Raw genomic sequence first — 17,937 nt, 5'->3', positions numbered from 1 at the left:
AACCTGTATTTTCTCCGTAGGAATCCATTGTCTGCTTTTCAATGAAATTTCTTCTTAGTGTCTACTTTTGAAAACTTGAAATATTCTTTAAAAATCATATGAAATACTGAAACGTAATTACTTACCTGTTTTAAGTTGAGACCCCAGTGCAGGACCTAGGAGCCCAGTACTGGATTACAAAAGTATTGAGAGCGTACTTTACCTGCAACCTGAATTTTCTCCCATTGGATAACAGGTTAGATTTTCATTGAAAAGTTTCTAAGTGTGAACTTTTAAAACAGCTTTATATTCCTGAAAAATCACTACAATAACTAAAACGATTTTAGCAAAGTGGTTTCAGCTTAGACCCCAGGACTGAATCTAGGATCCAGTCCTGAAACTACCAAAGTAATCTACAAAGTAATCAACTGTGTTTATATAGGAAAACCCATTGAGCTCAATGCTAAAGTGTGTTTAGAATTGTGTTGCCTACTACAACCCCTGTATCTATTGTGTTCACAAAGTTTATTGCCTCTTTGCACAGTAATTACATGAGTACTCATCTCGAGAAAAGTATATTTTTATACCTGTTGGTTCTAAAAATAAAACAACTATATCTTTAATATAAAAACAATTGGCCTGGAGTTCAGTTCTTGAGTGTGTGAAACCTTTTGCTGACTGAGTGGGTACAACAAATGCTTTACACTGTCCTCTGGTGCTGTCTTACTTTTCGACCAAGCTACCACTTTAGAGAGGAAGGTCACACCTGGCTTTAACCTCTGTTATACCTCTGGGGTTGGTGGACTCTATACACACTGTACTTTATTCCAGTCTAGTAGATATAGAGCCACTTTCTCACACTAACCCTATTGACCAATGAAAAGCCACAGTTTACAGAGGACAATGACAAGCCAATGAAAAATATGAGCGGAGAGTGGGTGGAGCTTGAAGTCCATACCGGACTACAGCTTGCCTCGCAGAGCAGCGCATGGGCTGCCCAGGATTGACCTACAAACATTGGCTAAGGAGTAAAGGGAAGATTGTAGAATCAGACAGGAGGATGCATCTGAGATTGCCCAGCTCCAGATTACAGAGCCATCTCCTAGGCTCAGACTTCAGAGAGCAGAGGTAACTCTCGAGTTACGCAGATATTTGGGTCTCAAACCTAAGACAGCTGAGATAGCCTTGGGCAGAGCCGCCACCAAAGGCAGAGAATGGGAAGATTTTACAGTAACCGAGATTGTATAAAGCTGTACGGCCATTAGTATGGCCTCTTGGTCATGACAGTTGTGGATTGCAAGAAGTCATGCAGGGCTCATAGAGAGATGGCACAGCGCCGGCGGCACTTCTTACCTTTCCCTTTGTGCTTCTTCTGCTTCTGCTCACTGAGCTTGTCCAAAGGCAGATCGTTCAGGTCCAGGTGGTAGACGTTCTTGGCCAGCACCTTGGTCAGGGTCTCCATGGTGTGCGCCCACTCGGTGGCCTGCTCCTCCCAGTAGGTCAAGGAAGACATCACAGCAAGCAGCTCATCCCACAGGTCCCGTGAAACACTCACGTGTAAACTTGACTTAATCCATGCTACAATGAGAGTCTGAAAGACAGAACATATTCAATGACTCAACGTTACCACCCGCACCAGATGATTTGCAACAGTACGCAAGGATGGACAACCTCGCTGTAGGCACGCTATGGTGGAACGCTGTGAATGGGACGACCAGGTGGAACTCTGAGTTTACAGTCACATATGCTGAATGAGTATACAAATTTCTACCGAGCACTCAATGTCCATAAATAACAGTCTTTTAAATCATCTGAATTTTTTATTTATTTTCTTCATTGAAAAGTTCTTTTCTACTAATCCAAAACATTCTGACACAGCCAACACGTGTTTCGTCTGGTCTATGTCGACCTTTGACTTCTTCAGGGCCGTTTGGATAATTCCTATAGTTATGTACTATTCATCATAGTCAATCGTTTTAATCTTAAGTTCACAAAATTATATCTCTTCCGTATACTTCCTTTCTAAATTCGCCAAGTTGTATCTTCCGATATTGCAGTTAATTCATCCAGGTGTACGATTAGTAGAAAATAACTTTTCAATGAAGAAAATAAATTGAAAATTCAGATGATTTGAAAGACTTATTTATGGACATTGAGTGCTCGGTAGAAATTTGTATAGTTTGAAATCACCTCGGTGATTTGTTTGTGATGTCGAGGTAACCGACTTCCTTCAACACGAGCACCGATCGTATACAATTTGATTATTTACTTTAACCTTTACATGCAGTGCGCTCAGATAGAACTGTTACCACCTCCTTTTGTGCTGAATGAGTATAGCTGGGTGGGGACACAAGCCGGAAACTAGTAGACATTTCTAGCAGTAACTGAAGCGGACGGACCGAGTGGTCTGTGCACGACATCTCCATTGAATACGATGTGCTGTGCTTCTTAGTGCAACTCCAAAAGATTATTTAAAGGGGTGTCTAAATAAAGACTATGACTCAAAGAACAGCATGTTTGATTTTGCAAAAAGAACCACGCTCATCATCACTAGAGCTTGTATGGTGGTACAACTATAGCAAGAAGACGCTGGGAAACTGAGGGAGCAGCAGACAGCGCGAACTAACATTTCATCTCTAGGGGCAACTCCAGTTTGATGACTAGGAGGACATTCCGTCACCACTGATCGCTCTTTAATAAATAGGGACACAAAGACTCCCCACCGGGTGATACAAAAAAACCAGCCACATAAGAAATACATACCCTAAGGGGCTATAGTACTGGCCCTATGAGACATTCGACAGCAACCACCGCTGTCCACCCACCAGCATTCAATCTGCCTGCGCACTATTATCAAAGGTCCCTTAGCACAGTCACTGAGGCTGAACAGGAATCCGAGAGGTCGCATAGCAAGACGCAGGGATAGCACCCAGGCTGCAGGAAGGTAATCAATCGTTGGAACCCTCCCCCTGAGAAACCCCCTAACAAGCACTGTGGTAGCCCCCTGACAGAAGAAATGATATAAATAAAGGTGTGTTTTTGCCTGGAACAGTGGTCCTGCCAGCCGGCCTGCCAACAGCTGGTTCTTCCTTCCTTGATACTGAAGCAGGACTTGAGGAGTAACTTTCAGGACAGATTCCGTGACACGAAGCATCACTAGCAGCAACTGGATCCTGAAAAGTAAAGAATGCAATAGTGACAAAAGCATTACACAAATGGACAGAAAGGAACTCATACAAAACTTGTGCAAGAGATTAAACTTTCAAATCGACTGAAAGAAACAGAATATCAACACATACAGAAGGCATGTCTACGTATCCATGTAGTGATTCATATTCAGTGCTGGAAAATATGATTCTCTGAGCCAAATAACTGGGATGTATACGCCACAGTAAGTATGCAACTGAACCAGAAAAAGTGTGTCTCTGTGCCAGACCAGAAGAGTACATTGACAACTGCAGCCTCTCGGTCAGAGAAAGAAGCTATCTTGGTTGTCTGACTCGGTCAGAACAGTAGGGACTCGGTCAGGACACCGTAGAATCTATTAGAAAACCAGAGGCCACACCTGGAGGAGCTTTGGCACAAGACAGCTGGGACAAAATGCAGAATAAAACAACCTGCTGCATCAGACAACAGGGGATTGTGCCAGTCAACCAGAAGGTGAAGAGATAGTACTTTTCAGGGGCAAAGGTCCCCAGCACAACAACACCTTATTTCCATTTCTTTAGCATGATAAAGGCTGCTGTGAGTTGATGCAGGAGGGAAATGTGTCTGCTACTTCCTGCCCCCCTTCTCAGGTTGTGTGCGCTTTGACATCTCGGCAGCTGGTTCTCAACTATGAACAAAGCAGCATTTTAAGTCCCCAAGCTGTCTGCTTTCTCGTAGCTGGGCTTGTATAGGCCATAAGACATGGGCCACTGAGCGCACAATTTAAATTAATTCCTTATTCAAGTGCATAGCTTCACCTCAGAGCTTTGGAAAGAAGCATTGTAGGAAGCTGGCTTTTTATGTCGTGCACCAAAATGAGGTACACTGTGTGGAAAGTCCAGACGACCCTTATTAGATTACAGGGCTTAAATTAATAAGCCCAAATGTTCTTTTTTGTGGTAGTGTGGGCAAGCCAACTAGGCGGACCAGAGGGTAGTGTTGAGCATTTGTTATATACACAGAGTCAATAAATGAGACACTCACTCAAGAAAAAAACTTGAACAATTTGGGAAAGACTAACACCTTCATAACATTTCAGACACCAAGATCTTCGTAATCAGACACTTACTTTAGACATTATCACATTTTACAATAGAAACAGTAGAGAATGACAGCGGTCCGATTTGAGACATGAGCCTAGAACGTGGTAATGTTATCCTATGGCAGAAACAATCTGCACAGGACTGTTCTTCATGCCCTAAGGTACGTAGGGGCCAAGGTGCAAGAAGGCACCGAGAGCTCAAGGTTACCTGCCCTGGGGCGTGCGGGGGCAGAGGTGCTTTCAGAGGTGGGAGCCTTGAACCCTACACGCTGAGGTCAATGGCGAACGGTACCTGCAAAGAAAGGATGCATGTGGGCACTGAGGAACCAGTCTGGCAGAACCCAAAGAGGGGCACGGCTCTTCAGGGTCTCGGGACCAAAGACACTGTCGGTTTCAATGGACTCAGTCTGGGAGGCTTGAGTGCATAGGGGAGAGGAGTTGGCCTAACGGCTGGGGGGGTCGACCTCGAATCTGGGGGAACTGGTTTCGAGTCTCTGCAATGACGCTGAACGTCCTGTAATTCTGGGCAAATCACTTAATCTCCATATGCCTAACTAAAATGAATGTGTCCTCATGTAATGCAACTGGTGCTATGTAAAGCGCTTTGATACCTGATTCGGGTCAAGTTTGCGCTATATAAAACTCTGTAAAGTAAAAAAATTAAAATGGGTGTTTTGCCCGGTGGTACAGAGAGTTTGAGGCTCTCACAATTCTCGGTGCACCGGCAGAAGAGGGAGAAGAAAAACCGCAAGACGACTTATGGTGTGGAGCTGGTCTCTTTTTTTAGTCCCTTGATGTGCAATTCGGTTTTGGTGGAGTTCGAACTGAACACAAACATGGCCTTGGTGCTTGCAACGGGCTCCAGGACCTCGGGTATTGGTGAAGGGCAGGTCCTGGCATCTCCACACTTGGTAGGGAGACGGATCTGACCTCCTGGAGCATGGAGACCTCCTGTGCTGCTGCTGCATAGGTGGACCCGGTTGCCAGCAGACTGGTGAACCATACTGTGTGGTTGGTGCCTCCAGGCTGCCGGGAAGTGGCTCCTTCACTTCAAGGCTGGTTGACTAGTGCTGGCAGCCCTCCAAGGCTGCAGGACGAGTCTGGTCTTTGCAATGGTCGGGGCAGGCTTTGGGGCCAAAATCCACAGCTAGTCCACAGTTCTGGCTTTCTTCAGCTCTTCTTTGTCCTTCTACTTTATGAGTCAGCTGAATCGGAGTACCTGATGTCAGGGGTCCACCTATTTACTAAATGTATGGGCAGAAAGGGGCCTAAAAGGTAGTAGCCAATGGGCTACTTACCCTTAGAGTCACTACATCCCCTATATGACCACATATAGGGGAACGGCCTGAGCTGCCGACTTCGGAGCTGGGGGAACTAGGTTTGAGTCTTTGTGCTGGCTTGAAATCCTGTATTTCTAGGCAAATCACTTAATCTCCCCATGCCCACAATTCAGCGCATTGAGACCCCCATGGGTGATTTGCTGCATTTTACAAGTGCAGGATGTATTTACTTCCTGTGATCAGTGGGCATAACCCTGACCCAGAGTCCCAATTACACCAAAACAAGATGGTGGAATCCTCCTTCCCTGGAGAACATCAAACCGTCCACCCTAGGTGTGTGTCTCGCCTGGTTGTGGAGACGCCTTCTTGCATAGCTAATTTTGCGCCTGTCCTGGTGCCAATTGGGCATCAGGGCACCAGGGGGTGGCATCTGCCAAGTCTGAAGAAAGCCAGGGTCGTATATCAAAGGTGGGGAGGAGGGGGGCAGGGGGGATGTTGAGGCCCCTGGTCTTGATATGCTAAATCACAAACCATCCTGCTGGAGGAGGTGTGAACACCATCCTCCGGAGCAGGCGTTGCTTCTGGCATCAGAGAGCACAGGCTTTCACCTGCAGGGGGTCAGCAACATTTCTGTGGTGGCAGACTGGACCATACCAGTCAGCCAGCACTCTAGATAGTGGCACGTTTTTAAGGGGGCACCTCTAAGGTGCCCTTTGGGTGAATGTTATAATAAATATAGGGCTGGCAACAGTACAGATTTATTAAGACACTGTGTTTGACATCAAACACCGCAGGTTTTAATGAAGCCATCATGTAGCTGGGGAACTCGTAATGACCACTGCCCGGTACACCGGGGCGGCTCCTCCGCTAAGGTGGGGGAGTGTCGCCCCACTGCTCTAAGAGCAGAGCAAAGTCAAAATAAAATGATAACAGATGGTTATTATAATTTTATTTGTAGTCTGCCTTTCAGCTCCATGTTAGGGCGGGGTGGGGCGGGGCTCGCATAACGCCAGCAGAGGGAGCAGTGATAGCTGCACCATAAGTACGCATGGCGGTTTGGATGGCCGTCTTGGGCCGGCCAAACCGGTATGCGCACTGTGCACGATCTCCACCAGCTGTCTTGTACAGCCTGGGTGGAGAATATGGCGCTCAGACCAATCACGACTCTGCTGTAAGGCAACATCGTGATTGGTTTGCAGAGCCTTGGAGCCTGGATGCTTCCGTTCCGAGAGAAAAAGACGGAGAAGAGGCCACGGCATTCACAGGTCTTTATTTTTTCTACCCCGCCCCCTACGAGCTGCCAGTATATATACTTTAGATGACTTCCTTGCCCACTTGTACCATCTAGTTATTGAACTAGACATTACTGGGGCATATCTGCGCCTGCAGATATGCCCTTGCATGTAATATATTGCACCCTGCCTTGGGGCTATAAGGCCTGCTCTAGGGGTGACTTACATATATTACATGAGGTGACTTTGGCATGGCACACAGTGAGTGTCCATGCACGTGATAGAATGCACACCTTTGCACTAAAAAATCCACTTGTGAAGGAATGCTCTTAGGCAAAATGCTTGTATGCAGACTTGGTTCGTACCCTGCACCAGCAGCACAAATGTACGGAACCATGCCATATGGAGTGTCGTCCCGCACAATCCACCAGTCGCACAGCAAAATCAATAAATATTCAGAAGACTTCCTTTTAAGTGAAGTAATCCATTGTAATCCAGGTTTTCTTTCATAATATTTCATTACTTTCTCCATTCACACAGTGAGTGTGCCGTGTTGTGTTTTCACTCATGGTTTGCACCATGTCCCGCAGTCTGCACTGGCAGTCTGTGTGCAATTTGTGTGTTGGTCCCTTAGGGTGGCATGGGATATGCTGCAGCCCATACGGACCCTCTTTAGTACCCATGCCCTGGGTATCAGGGGTACCATTTCCAAGGGACTTATAGGGGTTCTAAAGTGCTTGTCAATTTGGTTACAATTAGACTTTAACCTGGTTATAGGGGAAAGAGCACTGGAACGGAGGTCCGGCTAGCAGGCCTCAGTGCACTGTCAGAGCTGAAAACCACCATCGAGTAGTTTTAATGGGGGCAAAAAGTGTGGGGGGGACCCAAAAAAATTCCGGTTTCCCGCAGCATCTGTTACATCAGCGCCATTTCGAGATAGCGGTCCTGAGGTTTCGCTCGCTCTTCGCCACTGGAGAAATCAATAAATTGTAGAAGAGTTTAAATCGTCATTCGAGTTTTAATCTTTTGGCTGCTACAGGGTTGTTTTGTAGTCTGCGCGGAGCTGTCATTTTAGGAGGCCATCTTTCTTGTGCGCTGGCCATGCCCCTCCGGACAACAGACAGCATTTAGCGTCATCTTATTAGATACTGTATTGCTTATAAAAAGTTAATTATAAAAATGTATTAAAAAAAATAAAATTATGTGGCTACAGTACAACTGTGACAGGTGGGATCTACAGCCTCATATTTAGATCGGAATCCACAGTCGGAATTTTAGAGCTGGAAAGACTGCCAAGATAGGTTGGAACCCACCATGTCTTCTTGTCCATGGACACCTGCACCACCATGAAGCGATAGATGTTCAGCACACGCTTGCACATGTCCGTGTGCTCATTCAGAAGGCTTCTGTTCTCGTTCACTGGCTCCAACAGGATAACGTTTGCAGCGTTGACGATGAACACCTATTGACACAGTAAGAAAAAGGCGTCATCAAAATCAAACTAATGAACTTGAGACTACAGCTGCTAGCACAGACCCGCATTACATGCTTGTGCTTTCATGCTTATCCTGCAAACCCAGAGCGCACTCCTCCGGCTCTAGTTATTGTGCATCGTAGAACTCTCGGACGTTCCAGGTATTGCACATGGCTACCCTCGAGGCTTGGGCAAGTATTTCAATGCTCTGCTGGTTTGGACCTTGCAGCTAATACTGACATCCCAAATGACCCCATAAGATCCTGGTGCCCGTGCCACTGTCCACACTTGTGCTTTTGGTAACACCTTGATCTTTGGGAGACCCAGTCAGAATGGCTCACCTGGTATATGGCCTGGGCCCCTGCTCGTATGTTGCGTTCGATTAGATCATCATCAGACATTTTATCAATGGCGTCCTGGTAAGAAGAATTTCTGGTCCAGCTGGGGTTCCGTACGTGACTCGAAGGAACAGGGGCTTTTTCCTGCAAAAGACACCAAGGCCTTGGTTGATGCAGATCCCCTGAAGGCGATGGCCTGATACACCACTGCTGATAAAGTGCACTAAATGTATCTGTAGTTCTGCCTCCTGCAGACCATCATAGGCGTGCTCAGTCATACAAGGGTGCTTCTTGCACCTCACCGAGGGCAGCCTCATCGCCCTATAACTAGCCGTGCTAGTCTCACACAGCACCAGAGGCGTTCTCACTTCCAGCTCACATTCAGTTCTACTCGCTGGACACAGGTGGCAGCTGCAGTGCTGGCTGCATACGAGCGGCACCCTCCTCGCCAGCTCACATACAACGCTGCTTACTGACCGCCGGGTCACCCTTCCCTACAGATCCTAGACAGTGCTGTCACCCACACATCACCGGCGGTGCCCTCACAACCCTCTCACAGATAGTGCTCACACGCTACGCACATCCAAGGGCACATAATCCTTCACTCACATGCAGAGTGCCTATCCCTGAACACTGCCAGCTCCCTCACATCCTGTGTTCACACGCTATGCACATCCAAGGGCACATAATCCTTCACTCACATGCAGAGTGCCTATCCCTGAACACTGCCAGCTCCCTCACATCCTGTGTTCACACGCTATGCACATCCAAGGGCACATAATCCTTCACTCGCATGCAGAGTGCCTATCCCTGAACACTGCCAGCTCCCTCACATCCTGTGTTCACACGCTATGCACATCCAAGGGCACATAATCCTTCACTCACATGCAGTGTGTGCCTATCCCTGAACACTGCCAGCTCCCGCGCATCCTGTGTTCACACGCTATGCACATCCAAGGGCACATAATCCTTCACTCACATGCAGTGCGCCTATCCCTGAACACTGCCAGCTCCCTCGCATCCTGTGTTCACACGCTACGCACATCCACGGGCACATAATCCTTCACTCACATGCAGAGAGTGCCTATCCCTGAACACTGCCAGCTCCATTGCATCCTGTGTTCACACGCTATGCACATCCAAGGGCACATAATCCTTCACTCACAGGCAGGGAGTGCCTATCCCTGAACACTGCCAGCTCCCTCGCATCCTGTGTTCACACGCTACGCACATCCACGGGCACATAATCCTTCACTCACATGCAGAGAGTGCCTATCCCTGAACACTGCCAGCTCCATTGCATCCTGTGTTCACACGCTATGCACATCCAAGGGCACATAATCCTTCACTCACAGGCAGGGAGTGCCTATCCCTGAACACTGCCAGCTCCCGCGCATCCTGTGTTCACACGCTATGCACATCCAAGGGCACATAATCCTTCACTCACATGCAGAGTGCCTATCCCTGAACACTGCAGTTCCCTCGCATCCTGTGTTCACACGCTACGCACATCCAAGGGCCCATAATCCTTCACTCACATGCAGAGTGCCTATCCCTGAACACTGCCAGCTCCCTCACATCCTGTGTACACACGCTATGCACATCCAAGGGCACATAATTCTTCACTCACATGCAGTGTGTGCCTATCCCTGAACACTGCCAGCTCCCTCACATCCTGTGTTCACACGCTACGCACATCCAAGGGCACATAATCCTTCACTCACATGCAGAGAGTGCCTATCCCTGAACACTGCCAGCTCCATTGCATCCTGTGTTCACACGCTATGCACATCCAAGGGCACATAATCCTTCACTCGCATGCAGAGTGCCTATCCCTGAACACTGCCAGCTCCATTGCATCCTGTGTTCACACGCTACGCACATTCAAGGGCACATAATCCTTCACTCACATGCAGAGTGCCTATCCCTGAACACTGCCAGCTCCCTCACATCCTGTGTTCACACGCTACGCACATCCAAGGGCACATAATCCTTCACTCACATGCAGAGTGCCTATCCCTGAACACTGCCAGCTCCCTCACATCCTGTGTTCACACGCTACGCACATCCAAGGGCACATAATCCTTCACTCACATGCAGAGAGTGCCTATCCCTGAACACTGCCAGCTCCATTGCATCCTGTGTTCACACGCTATGCACATCCAAGGGCACATAATCCTTCAATCGCATGCAGAGTGCCTATCCCTGAACACTGCCAGCTCCCTCACATCCTGTGTTCACACGCTATGCACATCCAAGGGCACATAATCCTCCACTCACATGCAGGGAGTGCCTATCCCTGAACACTGCCAGCTCCATTGCATCCTGTGTTCACACGCTACGCACATCCAAGGGCACATAATCCTTCACTCGCATGCAGTGTGCCTATCCCTGAACACTGCCAGCTCCCTCACATCCTGTGTTCACACGCTACGCACATCCACGGGCACATAATCCTCCACTCACATGCAGAGTGTGCCTATCCCTGAACACTGCCAGCTCCCGCGCACCCTGTGTTCACACGCTATGCACATCCAAGGGCACATAATCCTTCACTCACATGCAGTGTGTGCCTATCCCTGAACACTGCCAGCTCCCGCGCATCCTGTGTTCACACGCTATGCACATCCAAGGGCACATAATCCTTCACTCACATGCAGAGTGCGCCTATCCCTGAACACTGCCAGCTCCCGCGCATCCTGTGTTCACACGCTACGCACATCCACGGGCACATAATCCTTCACTCACATGCAGGGAGTGCCTATCCCTGAACACTGCCAGCTCCCTCACATCCTGTGTTCACACGCTATGCACATCCAAGGGCACATAATCCTTCACTCGCATGCAGTGTGTGCCTATCCCTGAACACTGCCAGCTCCCTTGCATCTTGTGTTCACATGCTATGCTCATCCAAGGGCACATAATCATTCACTCACATGCAGGGAGTGCCTATCCCTGAACACTGCCAGCTCCCTTGCATCTTATGTTCACACACTACGCACATCCACGGGCACATAATCCTTCACTCACATGCAGGGCCAAACTTGCACACCACAAAGGTCCCTTACCTCCTCTCTCTCCTTATCGCCAGAAGCCTCAAGCTTTCCCTGGGTCTCCACTCCAGTGTGTCCGAGGTCCACCACAGGCCCCAGCTCCTCATTCTCACGCATGAACAAAGGTTTGTCCTTCTGCTTAATCCACTGCTCATATACCTTCAGAACCTTGCGCATGGTAGCTGCCTCACAGATGGGCAGCAGGAATGCCTGCAATAGGAGAAGAACACAACAAGCATTTCACCAATGCCCCAACGCTGTTCAATATCTGAGCACTGACGGCTCCTTACCCTTCAATCACTGCAGGAAGAGATCACAGATGGGCTGACTGGATAGGGTGGCAGTCATGTGACTGAACAGAGACACGTGCTGTGCTGCGGCACAAAGTGGATACCATTCAAGCAGCTGCACAGAGGGACAGCTATTGCAACAGCTGTGGTAACCAGCCCATACAAATGGAAAAGGCAGAAAACCAAAAGACTCGACTGAGGAACAAGCAAGGAGATTGTATTTGGTGCTTTTGTGAGAGGGACAGGAAAGTGACTGAGAACAGCGATACAAACCCTGAAAACAATAGGTTGGACAGCACATAAAATTGGCAAAGGACATATACAACATGACTAAAGAAAAGGACAATCTACATGCCTGGATTTGTGACCAGAGGGGACAGACCAAGCTACTGGATGAATAGCCTCCCAGCTCACTGGATGAGGAGATGGCGCACGCTGATGGACAAAAGAATAAACCGTTCCCCTGGACACACCATATACATTTATGACTAGGAAGCTGATTTGACTGAAGTGGACAGTTGATGCAACTTGGCAACCGGAAGACAAACCAAGAGGCAAATGAGAGGAGGCCAAAGTGATTGGTCAATGTGTTTAGGAAACTGTAGGATGGACCTGTATTGGACAGATGCCCTTAACAGCCTTCCCCAGTTTGCAGCCCTGTAAGCAGCTCCTGAAACGAACCTGCCGGAAGATCTCGATGACAAAGTTGACACTGCTCCGCTTGGAGGAGAGCACCCTGCGCACGATCTCATAGTCCGTGATGTGCTCTTCATCGATGCTGCAGAGGCTGGACACACTCGGCTCTCGCTCCGTCAGTGTGCTGGTGTTCGAGTGAGACTGCTCCGGCTCAGCAGCTCGCTCACTGCTCTCATTTTTACTGTCCTCACGTGCCGCTAGGTTTGCAGCTGCCCTCTGGAGGAAAGAAGCAAAAGGCAAGTTAGAGAATGAAGGATTTCAAGACGGCATCTATAAACAATGACCATGAGACTTCATCAAATGGGAAGAAACACCTTACTAAGCCTAACACCAGTTCATCCGAATCAACTATGCATCACAGAGGACAATGACTCTTGGTTAACCATACAAGGAACTGAATGCAGACTTTGCACCCCAAGGGAAATGTTTCGCTCATGGCCTGCATTCCTTAGTGTAAAGCAGGACATGCAATCTACAGGATATCGTCTCTAAACTAGAGGAAGCCGCTTTTGTGGGCTTCCCCAGGCCTTTTGCTGCTTCCAGCAACTTGTCCCCACCGCTTCTGACCCCCACTTTGGGCGGGAGAATCAGCGGGAAAACCAAGTGATGAAGGGAGGTGTGCCCATCTTTGCCAACCCCACCCCTAAGGAGGGGGTGGCGAGGTGGAGCACAACTTTATGTCCCTGCCATCTTGCAGATGGGGGACCCAGCCAACCAGAGTGAGGCATATGCCTCCTCCCACTGGAGGGTGGCATAATAGATGGGGGGGCTGGGTGCACCCACCACCAAGGAAGGGACGCATTGTTCCCAACCTTTACCTACCTGTAACGCCCCTAAATCTAGTATTTAGGGACACCCCTGAACCTTGCATCCGCAGACAAGAACCAACTAAGAAGAAGAAGGACGGAAGAAGTTGTGCTAAAGCTAAGAAGAGAAGGCTCAACCGACGGTGGCCCAACCGACGGTGGCCCAGCATCCCAACTTACCTCTCCAACTGGTGGTCACCTCCAGAAAATCTCCGTTCCAGAGCCAGCAGTCTTTGTTGTAGTCGGAGAATCCCCATTGAAATGAACAGGGCACCCGACCATACCAGCGCCCTGCACCCAGCCGCCCCTTAGCAGCTGCAGGTGTACTTTGGGTGCTAAAACGGATCCCCCTTTGCCCTGAGCTAAACCCCAGTAGATTTGCTCCCGCAAACGTGTGGCCTGCTCGTGAGCAGCCACCAACAAGAGGCCCCCAATCCTCAATTAGATAACATTGGGCCTCGGCACTCTGCACCCGCCGCCCTCGTACCGCTCAGGGTATTTTGCGATTGCATCCTTGACCCTGGGGGAACCCTGGTTCCTAACCCCAGAATACCAACTCCAACCACAAAGTACTTACCTGTTAACCGATAACTACATTTCTCTCCATAGGAATCCACTGACTGTTTTCCCTTGAAAAAATTTCTAAGAGTAGAATTGGTTTTGTATTGAACTTTGGAAAACTGCAAAGAACTAAAAATTGCTTACTTACCTTTCTTTAGGAAATGTCCCAGTGTGATATCTAAGTGTATCACACGGAGCAGAAAAAATAATCCAGAAAGTAATCTGCTAAGTAATTCAAAGTAATCGAACAGTAATTTCCACTGTACTGAAAGTATTTACAAACCGATAACAACGTCATTTTCCTCCAGCTTGCTCCTATTGTTCAAGCTGCCTTGAAAATTAACATATGTACTTACCTCTGTCAGGCTTGCTTGGTTCTAGGAAATAAATACAACTAAAAAATAATTGTATACAAACAAATTGGTATTAACACCTTAGGAGCTCGTAAACATACCTCCCCAGTGCTGCGCTGTACATTATCCAGTGCTGAACTGGAAATCCAACGGTCGCACGCAGCACTGGGGAGGTAGTGCCCGTGACGATCGTTGGCCGACGGCAGCACCTAAAGAGTTAAGTTCAGTCTTTGGACATCACTTGCTGATTGAGTGTGTACAACAAATGCTTAACACTTTCCTCTGATAAAGCCTTGCTGGTCGCCCGCACTACCACACATAGAGAGTGAGGCACTATCTAGATTTACCTCTGCCTACCTTTGGGGTTCCACTGGACTCCGTGCACACTATACCTCATTTTGGTATAGGATACACAGAGCCAGCTTCCTACAGTTCCACATGAGCTTCGACTAAACAAAATAAACAAATAAAATACAAGAATACAGTTTAAGTGAACAGAATTCTGCCTGTGCATCTCGTCCAGGGGGGTGGAGAGAGCGAAAAAGATACACGTGTCTACTTCTGAGTGACAGTCTGTGCATCCATGAGCAATGGTGCCTCTAAATCTAGCGGTCGGTCTTGAAGGTTGTCCTTAACCAGGTTTGTTTGGATTTGCAGTGTCACAGTGATTGCAGTTCTGCACATGTTCACCTATATTGAATCGGGTTCAAGGCATGCATGGACACGGTGGCCTCTGCCCCACTCACTCCTGCCCCAGGGCATACCTGGATATTCTTTGGCACATTCTCTCCCTCGGTACCCGGGATGTGGGTGCCAGTCTGTGGCTTGGGCTCCAGCCAGAAGGACGCGAGCCATCGGATGAAGAGAACGCGGCTGCTCAGGAACGGCTCTTTGGTACAGTACACAGCCTCGTTGGTCTCCGCGTCCTTCTTGATCATCATGTAATGGGGCTTCGGTCTCATCTGAGGAATATCTGCAGGAAACAAGCATAGGCTTACAAATGTAGATGATGCTTATTGAACCGTTATACAAGGGTAACGTGGTGGAGTACACATACAAAGCACAGGTACAAACAGGTTTTAGAAGTTTGAAACGGCAGAGGACGCTTACCAAGCACAGGGTTGTATAAACTGGTCTCTTTGCAGATGTTGGGGAAAATATAAGGCAAGTAATATTTCTTGAACTGTGAGAAAAGGAATGAAAAGCCGCTCTCCTGCTTATCCTTGTTCCTCCATTCCAAGCTCCTCACCTGAAACAGAGAGTAAAGTTACAGGTTTAATTGCCTCTATTTGAGAGCAAAACCTCTTACTAAATGTGGATTCATATCGGAAATATTTTCAAATAGTGGATAAGTAATGAGTGTACAATGCCTGCTCTTAAAGGATCTGGGAGAGTTCAACAACATCTATTAAACAAAATGAAGTTCTAGAAATGAATGGCCTTTCCCAAAAAACATTAATAAAAACATAATTAAATTTGTGTTTGCTGATTTTTCCTCTCTATAGTATTGTTTTCAACTTGTATCAAACAAGAGAGGCATCTATTGGCGAACAGTCAAAGAGTACATTACCGGGCATGGTCCACAAAGTGTCTTACTCCAGGAAACGTAGGAGTAAGTCACAGTAAAGTGAGAAACAACTATTCAAAGAAAAAGCACAGCAAAGAGAACAGAGGATGAGTTACCCGATGGTAGAACAAGATTGCACCAAACCTCTCGAGTCAGCACAATACCCTCTATCCATTCTGGACAACTCTCGCTGTGGGCAACGCTGGGCCCAAATCTAAATGATGGAGAAGGGATCATGTTTGCTTTATGTTATATGATATAACAGGGTAGTGAAAAATCACCATCTGTATCTGGGTACACGGCTCCTAGCGAGAAGGAAAGTATTTTACTAAGAAAATTAGAGAATGCTAGACAAAAAAAGAAAACATCGATGAGCTCTAGAAGGTATCTTATTACACAATAGCAATCTCAACTGTGCAGTTGTGAAGAGCATTTTTGTTTTGCCAATAACTTTGCTCCATTTGAAGAATCAACACAAAACTTTCCAAATAACGTTCATTTCCTTCAACTTCTTTAAGAAAAGATTCAAGGTGAGCCCTCAACCAGGGGACAAGAAAAACTGGAGGCCATTCAATGTTGATTTCCTGTGTCAATTCCCAAAGGAAACTTTGCTCTTTGATACAGAAAAAAACTGCTGAATAAAATTACATGAAATTTGCCAGAAAGTTAGAACTTTACTCAGAAGTGTTATTTGGTGTAAATAAGTTCAGACGTTTTAAAGAAATGAGCATTCAAAGAGGTGCTCTGTGCAGTCATGAAGGGTTCAAAATTAGGTATATCTGGACGGCTGGCCAGCAGACGTTCCACGGTACTGAGAATTCAATTTTTTTAGCCGAGGGAGCTTTCTCTCCTGCCTGCCATTTTGGTAGAGTGGAGCAAAGAGATCGGATTGCTGGCTGGTGGCATCCAAGAGAAAAATATCAAGGCCGCCATTACAGGACTGAATTTGTTTTAAAAAGTAGTATTAGGGGGCAGGGTACGGATACCCTAAGCTTTTGCCACTTTTGGGTGGAGATGGACTCCCCGCCCCTCTCCCCTCCCCTGTCCCCCTAACAACATATTGGCCAGGCCGCGCAGCTAATCCTATTTTCCACAGGAAAAGCATGACATGCCTATAACTAGGGCATCACTTGGTCAACCTTCATGATATGTTCGCAAAAAAGTGTAATCATAGGTTGTGTATGTCATGGAAAGTTTTGGGGTAACCGCGCAGTGGGTACTGAGACATAAGGTTGCAAAAAAAGGGTGCGTTCGTAATGTTTATTCCCATACGAACGAGTTGTCAAACTTACAGCTTGAACCGCTGGACACAATTACACCACATTTTGCAGAAAGGTACATGTTACACAGATCAATCAATCAGGTGTTTGTTAGGCACGACTCCTCACCCGTAAGGGTCTCAAGGCGCTGGGGGTGTGATTACCAGGCTCCAGTCCATCAAGGGGAGGGGATGGGGGGTCTGGCAAAGAGCCAGGTTTTGAGGTTTCTTGCGAAGATGGGGAGCGATGTGGTCTGTCTGAGGTGGAGCGGAAGGGCGTTCCAGGCTCGGGCCGCGAGGAAGGAGAAGGAGCGGCCTCCTGATCTGGTCTTTCTGGTGCGGGGGACCATGGGGTAGGAGAGCTGGGCTGATCGTAGGGTCCTCTGGGGTGCGTGGAATTTGAGTCGGCTATTCAGGTATGCTGGTCCGGTGTTGTGGAGGGCCTTGTGGGCTTGGGTGAGCATCTTGAAGGTGACTCTAGCTTCGATGGGTGCCAGTGGAGTGTGGGCAGGTGCTGGGAGATATTGCAGTGTCTTGGCAGGTCGAGAACTAGTCTTGCAGCGGCGTTCTGGATGTTCTGTAGCTTGTGGGTGAGGTTTTTGTTTATTCCGGCATAGAGTTCGTTGCCGTCGTCGAGTTTGCTGGTGACTAGGGCATGAGTGACAGTCTTTCTGTGTTCGAGGGGGATCCATTGGAAGGTCTTACGTAGGAGGCAGATTGTGTTTTTTGTTATTTGGTGCAAATCAGTCCAGTAGTTCTTGAAAAATTTAAGATGAACATTATAGATATATCTCGCCGGTA

General features: G+C 47.8%; 1 protein-coding gene across 4 annotated transcripts in view; it reads right to left on the bottom strand.

The window, feature by feature from the left end:
- Window positions 1-17,937, bottom strand: part of RALGAPA1 (Ral GTPase activating protein catalytic subunit alpha 1) — a 575,362-nt gene that overhangs the window by 381,786 nt on the left and 175,639 nt on the right. For all 4 annotated transcript variants that reach the window (XM_078659361.1, XM_078659359.1, XM_078659360.1 and 1 more), the window contains exons 8-15: window positions 15,422-15,560; window positions 15,076-15,284; window positions 12,577-12,807; window positions 11,621-11,815; window positions 8,556-8,696; window positions 8,054-8,202; window positions 3,023-3,152; window positions 1,333-1,570 (exon numbers count right to left, since the gene is read on the bottom strand). In XM_078659361.1, coding sequence (XP_078515487.1) covers window positions 1,333-1,570; window positions 3,023-3,152; window positions 8,054-8,202; window positions 8,556-8,696; window positions 11,621-11,815; window positions 12,577-12,807; window positions 15,076-15,284; window positions 15,422-15,560 — 1,432 coding nt within the window. The remainder of the gene's footprint in view (window positions 1-1,332; window positions 1,571-3,022; window positions 3,153-8,053; window positions 8,203-8,555; window positions 8,697-11,620; window positions 11,816-12,576; window positions 12,808-15,075; window positions 15,285-15,421; window positions 15,561-17,937) is intronic.

Source organism: Lissotriton helveticus, chromosome 9 (genome assembly GCF_964261635.1).
Source record: "Lissotriton helveticus chromosome 9, aLisHel1.1, whole genome shotgun sequence".
Lineage (NCBI taxonomy): Eukaryota > Metazoa > Chordata > Amphibia > Caudata > Salamandridae > Lissotriton > Lissotriton helveticus.
The sequence above is the reverse complement of the archived record's forward strand: the minus strand, read 5'-3'. Positions and strand labels throughout refer to the sequence as shown.